Source organism: Dendroctonus ponderosae, unplaced genomic scaffold, assembly GCF_020466585.1.
Source record: "Dendroctonus ponderosae isolate FM_Combo_2020 unplaced genomic scaffold, Dpon_F_20191213v2 Dpon_F_20191213_5, whole genome shotgun sequence".
Taxonomy (NCBI): domain Eukaryota; kingdom Metazoa; phylum Arthropoda; class Insecta; order Coleoptera; family Curculionidae; genus Dendroctonus; species Dendroctonus ponderosae.
Window position 1 is genome coordinate 138,649 of NW_026018715.1, and position 12,572 is coordinate 151,220.

General features: G+C 34.7%; 1 protein-coding gene across 1 annotated transcript; it reads right to left on the minus strand.

Moving 5' to 3' along the window:
* Positions 1-4,808: 4,808 nt before the first annotated feature.
* LOC125504555 (serine/threonine-protein phosphatase 6 regulatory ankyrin repeat subunit C-like) lies at positions 4,809-10,517 on the minus strand. Its single transcript, XM_048666755.1, has 2 exons — positions 10,390-10,517; positions 4,809-5,604 (listed from the first exon to the last, which is right to left on the minus strand). Exons 1-2 carry the CDS (start codon positions 10,515-10,517, stop codon positions 4,809-4,811), a joined length of 924 nt encoding a protein of 307 aa, XP_048522712.1.
* Between the last annotated feature and the right edge of the window lie 2,055 nt (positions 10,518-12,572).

Below are 12,572 nucleotides of genomic sequence, written 5' to 3' on the forward strand. Positions count from 1 at the left end.
GTACCGAGTGGAATAAAAGTTGGAAGCAGAAGAAAGAGTTTGATACCCGGCCATCCACGGTACAATATTAATTTTACAGTTAAACATTATACTATAATAGAAAACTTGTAGGAAATTGAATTCCAAACAAAATACATTTCTCCAAAATAACTGTAATATTTGACAGATGACACGAATTTGACTTATTTTAAATGGCAACCATACTTGATTATTGCTTTCCCGAATAGGGCATTTTATTACGATTTCTGTGATGTATCGCATCGTTAGGATTTTTTGGAAAATAAAGTGTTGGGAACAATTTATTCTTTGTTAATTTAGTTGATCCAAGCTAGTCATGGAAAATGGTATTAGACATAGCATTGTTCCAATAGCAAAAAATAATAACCACTTTTAATTTTTGACATGCAAGTTTAAATTCTACTTAGAAATGTAAGTTAGTTTTATTGTAAAAATAAATTATTCCAATCAAGAAAAGCGCGACATGATTGAGACCTGGATTACATGTGACAAAAATGCTAGACTAGCGTCTGATGACTATTTTGCGAGGTATTTTGACCGTCCTGAAATATCATTGAAAACACTCAAATGATTCTTCGACAATTTGGGCACATAAGGAAGTTTTACACCTCCAAGAAATGGAGGCAAAATAGTAAATGAAGCTGTGGAGTTATTGTCTTGACTGATGTAAGCCCGAAGCCACAGAATTTTTGTACATGGTTCCGAAACAACTGCCAACAAGGCATCCAATTCCCTTATAAAATATTGTGGATTGATCAAACTCCATTTATAAATTGCGGTATGGTTATGACACAATGAACATCTTTGGAATCATAAAAATCCCCACCACGATGAGCAAAGGAGACCAAAAGGTTCGAAAATTCTTGGACCATTTCTCTTTGAAAGCACGATAAATGGGAGTTGCTTTCTTTAATTCCATCGGATTAACCTGGATTTTATGTTGGACGACTTAGATTTAGAAACATGGCGTAATGTGCAATAGTTTCAACATGAAAACGCTAGTCCGCATAATTTTTCCCAAATGCGGAATTACCTGGATATATCTTGGGTTTAGGATTGGACAAAACGGTCCTATTTTATGGCCACCTCGATCACCGGATCTTTAACCTTTGAATTTATTTTTGTGTAGAGCCCTGAAAAACACAGTTTACAAAAACTAATGCATATTCCAATTTGAATGCACTTAAAGAAGATCTTGTTGGGCATTTGAAAATATTTATGGTTGGTCCGCAAGAAAAGCAACTTATTCAGATTTAAAGCGTTGCAATGTTTGCAATGATAAATTCTGCAGACTGTATATGGTGTTAAACTGTAACTGCAACTGTCGAGGGAATGACTTTTCAAGCTTTGCGGGAGGTATCTCTTGAAACCTTTCAAATGATATGGCCTCATTTCGATCTGATGGGTCATTACACGTCAATGATAGAACTTCTCCTGCATCTATTTTCAGACGAAAGATTCTTTACGTTTTTACGCGTAGCCATAGACCATAAAAGGTTATGAGTTCCAGTTTCTTGACCAATATCGAATAATTGAAAGATGGTTAATTGGCTTGGGAATTCGGTCTGGGTAGTGGTGAAGAAAAAAAAAACTTTTTAACCACCTAGCATTCGGCAATTTATTGTCGCCTTCCTCAAGGTGCTAATTGTTTGCCCATTAGATGGCTGAGAACCCTCCAGAATACTCTATCATTTTTTGTGCAGCTTGATGAAATATTTAATCTTTTAGTCACATTGTTTGGTCATGATGAGCAAGTGATGATTTTTGGTTTATTACTTCATTTAGTGTTGTGTTAGCTTTGGGCAAAACAACTCTGAAAGCGCTCGCAACACGTGCCAGCGAAACGTCCGGCCTACGATCGTATTGATGGCGGCCCGATAATCCAAAAGAGCAAATTTTTGTCCCTTTGGATCGTCAACACTGATGGGAGATGTTGCAAGTGTCCGTTTCCGGTTGTAGTACTCCCATAAGTTCAATAACTGTAGATCTGTACAATTTAAATCTTTTGAAAAAAGTTAGTTCGTCCAAATCCTCCAATGGATTATTTCTGATATACAGGGTGTTTCGTAAGTATGTTAAAACATTTTAACAGCGTGTTCTCCTTGTCATTTTAGAGGGGGTCTTCCTGAGAATTTTTTAAATTTGAGGTCTCAATTTTGAGATATTGCATTTCCATTATGGAGAAAAATTTTAGTTTTTGTTGTTTCTCTTTAAAACTGTTAAACATAGAAACTTCAATTTTGGTACACATTATAAGCTAATTGAGTGCTATTCTCTAGTAGCGTTGTATAGTTCAGTTTACTTTATACAAATGTGGAACCCCTTCTTTTGTTTTGTTCAGAACTTTTTTGTGTGCACCTAAACTTTTATGAAAATACTTTTTTAATTACAACAAGTTATTAGTCAACTTTTTTATCCCTTATCTTTTTTCCTAAGGGCACTAGATTGCCCCAAAAAAATTGAACCGTTTCGGCATGATCAAAACTTTCCATGCCGTTGGATTGGAGGTCAAGAAGCTCCTATAAACTCGCCTCCCAGATTTTTAGCCCTTTAGGCCAGCCGTTAAAAAAATACGGTGTATTGAACAGAAGTGAATACAATCGAAGAACTTTACGAAGATACGCTAATATTTCTAACGAAATAAGGACTTCAGTGCAAACTCAACGGTCTGTAGATTTTACTTTCATTAAAAGACTGCGATTATGCCAAGAATGTCAAGGTGACCAATTTTACCAGCTGCCAGGTTAACATTAGAATGGTTATTTAAATTTAATTTTGTTTGTTTATATCGTTGCGCATATAGTTACCATGTTATTATTTAAATGTAATCTGAACCAAAATACACAATTTAGGAAAATTAGTTAGGTTGTAAGTAATCAACTAATGATGCGTACCAAAATTATTATATGAAGAAGTTATTAGGTTTAAAAAAATTAACTTAATTACTTACACATTTTGAGAACGGCAAATAAAACGATGTTATTTTTTTGCGGACAAACCCTTAGGAGAAAACAATAAGAGATAAAAAGTTGGTCAATAACTTGTAGTAATTAACGAAATTATGCGAGAAAAGTAAGTTTCACACAAAAAAGTTCCTAACAAAACAAAATAGGGGTTCCACATTTCTACCCTGTATAAAAGCAAATTGAACCACGAAACACTATCATAAAAAGGAACTCAATTAGCTTATAATGTATACCAAAATTTAAGTTTCTATCTTTAAGCGTTTTCAAGGAAAACAACAGAAACTATTATTTTTCGACATTTGGAAAGAAAAATCAAAACAACGAAACTGCAATTTAAAAAAATTTGCAGGAAGACTACCCTCTAAAATGACTAGAAAAATATGCGGTTAAAGTATTTTAACATATTTACGGAACACCCTGTATATTCTCTTTGGAACCCCAAATGCAATTATCTCGAGGATACAAGCAAACAAGCTTCGATATTCATTATTTTGTAAATTACGAATTTATTTTATTTTTGCAATTGTTCGCTAAATTTTTAAAGCGTTATTCGACTAAATTGAGGTTAGAATTCACGCCTTAATATCATAAGCCACCAAAGTTGACGTCTTAATTTAAGCCGAGCTTTGAATGCTATAAGCCGGGTTTATAATGTGGTGCAAACCAATCTAATTTTAAAGCTGAGCTTAATGGCAAAGCCAAGCTTATTTTCAACGGTGCAAAATGGCCTTAGATTTAATGATGATATTAACCCAATCAGTAATTCATTCTGCTTCTTCTTAAGGTGTCATGACCGTGACGATCGTTGATCAGTAGATTTTTGCAGCGCCAAAAGTTGAGCAGACGACCTGTTAAACCACACTCACAAATTCCTTAGCCATGATGTTATCTTTCAACGTTCTTGATGTTGCCATGAATAATTCATTGGAACAACTCTAATATATTGTCAGCAACCTCGGAAATCGGAGGAACCATGGCGGGACGGTTACACTGAAAAGAGGACAAGAACGGGAGTGGCAAAAATCGGGGCGACTTCATAGCTCGAACATTAGATCGCGCGGAGCTACTTACAGGCAATGGCTGGGCGTTGTCCAGGGAGGATTGAGAAAAATAATAAATAAAAAAACAGACAGGCAGAAAAGGACGATTAAAGTAAAACGAAGTTTACATTTAGGATTGGTTTAGAACAGGCCGATAAGAAAAAGATACTGGTATAAATGAATATATAAATATATTGTACATTACGCTAATACTGCTCCCAAGCTATTCTTTAATGGAATAAACTGGTTTTTTAAATATTAAAAGATCTTTACAGACACCTGGAATACACAGTGTTTTAGTAAAATAAACGTATTTCTTTGATGTGTCTAACACATATTTGCGCGCCAAATAATCACGAACGGCATTCCGCGATAATTCTAACAAGGACGGTACCTGTATCAATTGTTTCCAATTGCTCGGTTCACAGCTATGTTCTAGAGCCTTAGGAGCGAGAACTCTGATATGCGGCAACAGTTGTTTGGTAGGAAACACAACTGTGTTTTCAAATGCTGAAAGAACATTTAATTTGAAATTAAGCATTTTAAGCATTGGTTGGTAGAGAAGGGACGGAATGCACAGAGGCAGAGCCATACAATCTAAATCCATGTGAAGGCATAAATAGAACAACTCATTGTATCCAAACAAGCTAAACACTTGAAAAAGTAATTCAGGTTCGATTGTTTTACCTTCGCACAAATACAAATGCAGTAAATCAATTGTTGTGAACGCCCATGGCTTTGGTATTACGTCATACCTTTTAAGCCTGTCGAACATCGGCTTGAATCAGAAGTTTTGGAATATGAGTCCGAGACCATTTATGTCTATGGCTACGCGTAAAAGCGTAAAGAATCTTTCGTCTGAGAATAGATGCAGGAGAAGTTCTATCATTGACGTGTAATGACCCATCAGATCGAAATGGGGCCATATAATTTGAAAGGTTTCTAGAGACACTTCCCGCAAAGCTTGAAAAGTAATTCTCTCTACAGTTGCTCTAACACCATGTACAGCACGGTCTTTATAGCTGAATGTCGCTCCGGCGTCTATGAGCCTTCCCAACAAAGGACTATTCAACGCGAAAGACCAGCTTAGTAGTGAGGCGCCGTTGGGATGAAAGCTATTGACGTCCAGTACATAATCGAAAAGAATCTCTTGCAGGTCAAACCGCCCCCGACACATTGCCACTACGAATGGAGTTAATCCATTAAGCGTGGCAATATTCGCATCTGCTCCATAGCACAACAACATACACATCACTTCAGAACATATTGAACCGTTCACGAAACTGTAATTGTCGCAGATAGATGCATGCAATGGTGTTTCACCGTAATGGTTTTGGGCGTTTAGATCAGCACCGTTTTTAATTAAAACGTGCGCAATTTTCGGACTGTGTGCAGCTTTGTGCAAAGGCGTGTTGCCTTCAAAATCTGCTACATTGACATTGGCCCCAGCCTCAATTAATTCCTTCACCAATTTTAAACTGCGTTGAATTATTGCAAGAAACAACGGAGTTCGGCCGCAATAATTTGTCCTGTTGACCAAGCCATCCCCGAGTGTGAGCAGATATTGGAGCATCTCAGATCTGAAACAAGGTTTAATATTTCAATACCCGCTCAAATCGTTTTATAGAGCAAAAGCTTTATTTTATGATACACAGAATTATCTCATCAGTAAAGACAGTGACAAATTTGGCAAACATTTGTGCATTCCTCTTTATGGTTGCAGCTGAAATGAGAAAAAGCATACGCAACCAAAAAACCATTTTATACCAGAAAGTCCGTGTCCCAGATAATTACTATAAAACTACGAAATCAGAAATTACAAATAATTCAAAAATATAGATAATTGTACCTCCACAAAAGTGCGGTGTTTTCAATAAAACCGAAAGGAGATACTCCAAGCATTTTCAATTGAAAGAACATCTGGATTTCAGAGCAGTTCACTTTAGACAAAACTCAAAAAAAAAAAAAATTGAATTTTTAATTCGCCAGTACTACCTTGCTGATCCCTAAAACGCAAGTCGACGATAATAACAAGAAATGGCACCCAAAGACACCGGATAAATTGAGCAATATAAATACCTAATCGACGATGTGATTGGAGTTAGGAACTTGTGGTGGACCTGAAGCAAATAAGCTAAAATCCGTACTCGAAAATAACGTCCATGCTATAACCAATTTTCATGACAATTGAAATTGTAGAATGTTACTCAATTAGAGAATTTACGAAAAATTTGTGTTGTTAAAAACTGAGTTATTTGCAAAATACTAGCCTGGAAGGATGGCATTAATGTTTTCCAAGATGATAGGCCTAATTAACATTACGCAAAAAACCTGTTTAGTCTAAATTATTTGAAACCGTAGTAACCATGAGTAAACACAAAACAAAAAAAGTAAAATTGGGAATAAAATACTTCGAGGTTAGGATAACTTTGTCACTTTGCCGTCAGTGCTGCCACCTTCTTGGGGCAAATGAGTGGTATATCTAAATCCGTTATAGCTGTCATCCAAAACCTCCCCGTAGTGGTCATGTATCAACAACCATACTCGATCAAATAAAATACAATTAAGTTGATAAATCAAAAGAAGTTTCAGAATTTCTGCCCGTTTAACTCCAAACACGTTTGTTTCCCAGTTACTTTATTGTGCACTTTTGGCAGCACTCGTATTCAGCTAAATAATTTCTAGTCAAGGTGTGCCGATTTTCGGAAGATCTGAGATTTTATGTGTTCTCGTGTCCTGTGTATCTTCCATACTTGGTACGAATGCAGCCATTGCTCGGGGAAATTGCTAGGACAATTATCCAGTGCCTGGAAAAGTTTCAGTGCAATGCTCCTCGATCCCCTGGAAGGGTTTGCTGCAATTAACGCCAACACTTGTTTCTGCAATGCTCCTCGATCCCCTGGAAGGGTTTGCTGCAATTAACGCCAACACTTGTTTCTATTGGTCTGTAAGCCGAGCATCTCAAGATTGTCCACTATCTGTGTCAATCTCTGGAGCAAATCGTCCAGTGTTTCTAGGCCTTTTCTGCTGAAAGTTCTTACAGCTTCTGCTATGTTATTGCGGCATTTCCCCATAACTAAGCGCATATTCAAAAATTCGATATTAATGTACATTTTATAAAAATAACTCCAAAGTTAGTCACATTTTAACAAATGCATATTATTATTGACAAAGGCCATCTAAGCATATGCTAATGACTAGAGCTGTGATTTCTGCTTAATATGCTTATGGACCATTCCGTAAGCAAACCCAAGATCTTCATACACCTAACAATTAAGCAAAAATTGAGCAAAATGGCCTTATTTTCTACGCGATTTTTCCTTTTTTTGAAGCCATATGCTTAAATTAATTTTTATGCTTATATGGGGCATTTTTTAATATTAGCAATATTTTTGCAGGAACAAATGCTCATTCTTTAGCCAAGGGCTACAGACTGGCAATTAATATTTTGTGCTTTTGTGTAATTATATTTTGAATCTTCGAATTATGTTCGATCCCTACTTGATGACGTACAACAATAGTTTCGTGAAATAATAGCCGCTCGTTGTTTTACCGAGACGAGGTTTTAACTGTTTACAAAGTTCTGTTCAAACAAAAATGGCTCTGCACCTGCCTACTACCTGTGTACTTCAGCCTTATTCAGTGCCCATTTGTCGTTGTAGGTAGTAGATGCTATGGTGTTAGAAAATTTGCACAAATAATCAATTTATAGCGTCAAAAGTGTCGATGAATAGATTAGATGCTTCCCAGAATTCAAACATGTGGCAAAGTGGTAAATTATTTTATCGCGCTTGCGGTAAAATGGTAAAATTATTCTGAATTTTGTTTAACCATGTAATGTCTGAGTGGCAAATTTTCAATCTTTCCAGATTCATTGTGACAAAAAATACAACATTGTACATACTTTCCTGACTGTGTTTCATTTCCAAATCAAAATTAATTCCTGGGTTTCAGTCATTTATTGTCTCTATTTATCAATTAAAATACATTTTGGTGTATTTTTTCATTATCATCAGTTTTTATGTGTAGCGTTATTGCTACTTTAAGCCTTGGCATACATTTTACAAAATTGCATTACATTTTTGCAAAAATGTATGCTAAGGCTTATAGTAGCAACAACGCTACACATAAAAACTGATGGTGGAAAAATGCACCGAAACATATTTTAATTGATAAATAGAGACAATAAATGACTGAAAACCAGGAATTAATTTTCATTTGGAAAAAATGCAACATAATTCAACATGTAAAAACTACTTTGCATAAAGCAGCATTTAAAAGACTAAATAATAAACCGAAGCAAACAAAGATTGCTGAAAGTTTGGGGTCATCTTCTGAATATAGAGCCCTGAAAGAGTCTAATATGGATTTTTGCAGAGTCACAGTTCAACCTAATATACTGTTGAATAAATTGCAGAATGTGGGATTCAAAACATTTTTGGAAAAACACTCTAGGATGGACGAGCCACACGGAGGTAAAGTTCGCAAAAATTATATACAATCGGTGTATAATGAAGCTGTTAAGCAAATACGAGAAGAAATTGGAAGCAATTACGTTTGGTTGGCACAACAGACGTTTGTGGCCGATACATCGCAAATATAATTGTGGGAGTGATGCATGAAGAAGAACCGAGATAAGGATATCTGACTTGTTCGCAAGAATTGGAAGCAACATTCAGTAACACTGTTTCTAGATTTATCCATGAATCATTAGCAAATTTTGATTTACCCAATGCGGTTCCGAACGACAAGATTTTGCTCATGCTTCCCGACGCTGCTGCCTACATGGTTAAAACTTCTTCAAACCTGACAGTATGTACATGATCCATTGTAAATGCTTAGCACATGGATTTAATAAGGTCGCTCAAACTATAAGGCGACAGTTTCCTCTGGTTAGCCATATTATAAAAAACGACAAAAATGTATTACTCAAAAAACCTTTGCGAATACAACTATTTAAAGAGAGACTGCCAAACACTCCTTTACCACCTGAGCCAGGATTAACAAGATGGGGTACTTGACTGAAAGCTGCATTATATAATGCCAATAATTTTTCAAATTTTAAAGAAATTATTGAAGATCTACAAACCGATACAAGTAAATCAATAAAAGATTGTAAAGAAGCATGAAGAAACGATAACTTACAAGGTCAGTTGACGATTATAAAAAGCAATTTTGAATTTGCAAGCAAGGCAATAAAACGTCTCGAAACCCAATCGCGAAGTTTAATAGATTCAACGAAAATCATTGCGGACTCTACACAATCCGTTAGTCTGGTTCCAGGCACAAACGGATAAATAATACAAGTAAATGATGATGATGATATTTTGACTAAAAATCAACGGTTTCAAAAACGAAAAACGATAGTCTCTGTATAATCTGGGAAAGCTGATTCCAACTCTATTGCAGGTCCAGCTCTCACGCCAAAATATAAATACGCACCGATTACTAGTTTTGATATCGAAAGAAGTTTTTCAACCTTTAAATCTATTTTAAGTGACAGAAGGCGGAGTTTTAAAGTTGAGAATTTAAACCAACAGTTGGTGATTGCCTGTTATTATCATAAAAGGAAAGATTAGATTTTAGGATGTTAATAAATTTTAAAGACAAAAATGTTATGTTTCTATCCAATAAGTTATCTGCATTTTGAAAGGGATATGTTATGTAGTTATGAGTAACATTATTGCTTATATAAAGGCAGTTATATTTATATGGATTTTTTAGTGTTTGTTTCATGTTACTAAGCCGTTAATTTCAGCATAGTTTTAAGAGTGTCATGCTTTTCTGTTCTTTTTTTAATATTTTTATGCTTTTTATGTTCAACTGATATACTATCAGATTTTTTGTGCCTTTTTATCCGAGATTTACTAATGACAAAAACCATCATTGCCTCCTTCACTTTTCATAAAAAATTTAAGAAGGGTACATTTTTAACATAAAATTGTTTTCGTAATATGAAGGAAAGATCGTAATTTTCCTTTTTGAAAACTAGGTGTTCCAACATGCTTCCAATTTAACATAGAACACATTCAACAAATGCTTAATAACAAAGTTCGGATCTTGGATTTTCAATCAAAAATTCGAAGATTCGATATTCAACTGTTAATATATTCTAGAAATCGTGGATAGAAATGTTTTCAAAATTTTGCTGGTACTATCTAACTGAACCTCTACTACCTCTTAAAAGTAATGATTCCAATTGTGAAGCACCCTATATTATTAACTATATATTTCCTGGAAGCGTGTGTGCTTCTTAAAAAAAAACCTTGAATATTCAACGGGCACATCTACAACTTTAGTTGCCACACACTTCAGACAAATGTACAGAGGAGGTACTCTCAGGAAATTAAATACTCGATACTTACGATCCAGTAGACACCGCAATATGCAATAGCGTATCTTTGTTTTGGTCTGTAATATTTGGAGATGCTCCTTGTTGGATCAGGCGCGCAGTTCTTTGCACGTCATTTTCCAGAACAGCTTCCAACAGCATGGTTGTCAAATATGAAGCGGACAAAGTCGATCCTGTGTAAAGGAAATTCAAAACTTTATTTATCCAGACAGTTATTCATAATAGATAGTAAGGCCTACTTTAGTCGAAAACTATGATTTATTAGAGAAATAGTTTTATTTAGATATATTTTTATTAATTGTTCAAATGGAAAATAGACATTTATTTAATATAAGTAGTCGAATTGTGCAATTCGAATTGCAAATTGATGAAAAGATGATTTGATTTGATGGAAAGTATTTGCATTAGCACTTTAAATTATGTTAAATAGAATGCGTTGATGTTTGAATCTGAAAAGATTCTAGAGATGTTTTTCCTATTGAATGTGAACTATAATGGAGTTGAATTGTGAACATTGTGTACACTAAGCCAGATATTTAAGAAGAAGAACTAGTCTAAACAACGCAGATGGCTAATACAGTTCAGCAGTAGTATCAGTAACAAGCATAGTCATTTTCTGCCTATAAGTAGTCAGAACAAAATGTTCGTCTGTATTCTCAGTTCTCCTTAGAAGAGAAAACCTGTGAACTGTGTTTTTTAAGTATTATTTTCGAAAGTCGAATCTCATTGGATGACTCTCAATATTCTGAGTATAGGAACATCAATTTTCATGCTTACAATAAATTAGAAATTCGAATTTGATCCGAACCAATGGAGAGCAGCCTAGTGAACAATGCAAGGGAAATTACTACTGTATATGCTAATCCTTTCTTTTTCCATTTCAACCAATTGATCATTAAGTAACTTTTCATTTTTGGTAAGGAGATGTTTGTTTAATCACAAAAACATAGATGTAAAATGTTTCAATTTACGAGGGATATCGCAATTTTAGTTTCCCACATACTTAAAATACAAAAAAAAATAAAAAGACAAAATGTCTGGAAACGCTGCTTAACACTTTTTCAGGCATATACATTCTGTATTCTTCTAAACCATTGTCCTGCCAGAGAGGTAATTGGATCTATTATATTATTTTTATTTTCAATATTGTGACAGGGTGAGCATTTTTTTATGACCAGTACAGTGATCGTCGAACCCATAGCAGTTACGGAAAATAATAAATGAGCGAAAAATTGCAGTTTTTAATGCTCTACTCGAAGACAAATTAATATTTCTAAAATTTGACAGCTGTCAACAGATATTTGTTTAAATGCTTACTCCTAGTTCCGTTGACATTAATTTGACAAGAAAACATTAAAGAGAAAACTTTGTAGGAAATTGAATTCCAATCAAAATGGCATAAGACATTTCTCTAAAATAACTGTCATTTTTGACTATGATACAAACTTGATTTTCTTAAATGGCAACCATACTTGATTATTGATTAACCGAATAGAGCAATTTCTGTGATGTATCACATCGTTGGGTTTTTTCGAAAATAAAGTGTCTGCGAACAATTTATACTATTTCAAATTAGTTGCTCAATTACATTTTGAAAATTTATTTTGACAACCACGTTAAAGTTGGCAATAACTTTATTTTAATTAAGACGGCTGCTCATTTAAAGTGTTTATTATAAAAATCAATTCATACCACTAATAATTAAAATTTAAGTCTAGAAACTTTAAGTTTGATTGTAAAACATTTTCACAGGTTATTATCACCATTATTATCATTGTAAACATTGCAACGCTTTAAAACTGAATAAGTTGCTTTTCTTGCGGACTAACCATAAATATTTTCAAATCCCAACAAGAGCTTCTTTAAGTGCATCCAAATTGGAATACGGATTAGTTTTTGTAAACTGTGTTTTTTAGGGCTCCACACAAAAATAAATTCAAAGGTCAAAGATCCGGTGATCGAGGTGATTCCGCATTTGGGAAAAATTATGCGGAGGAGCGTCATCATGTTGAAACTATTGCACATTACGCCATGTTTCTAAATCTAAGTCGTCCAACATAAAATCATGGTTAATCCAAAGGAATTAAAGAAACCGACTCCCCTTTATAGTGCCTTCAAAAAGAAATGTTCCAAAAATTTTCGAACCTTGTGGTCTCCTTTGCTCATCGTGGTGGGGATTTTTTTGATTCCAAAGAT

What these genes read in the sequence shown, in the direction of transcription:
- LOC125504555 (XM_048666755.1), bottom strand. Translation starts at nt 10,517, where the DNA reads ATGCTGTTGGAAGCTGTTCTGGAAAATGACGTGCAAAGAACTGCGCGC. An exon ending in ATTGCGGTGTCTACTGGATC is followed by an intron (nt 5,605 to 10,389) that starts GTAAGTATCGAG and finishes ACCTTGTTTCAG; the next exon opens with ATCTGAGATGCTCCAATATC.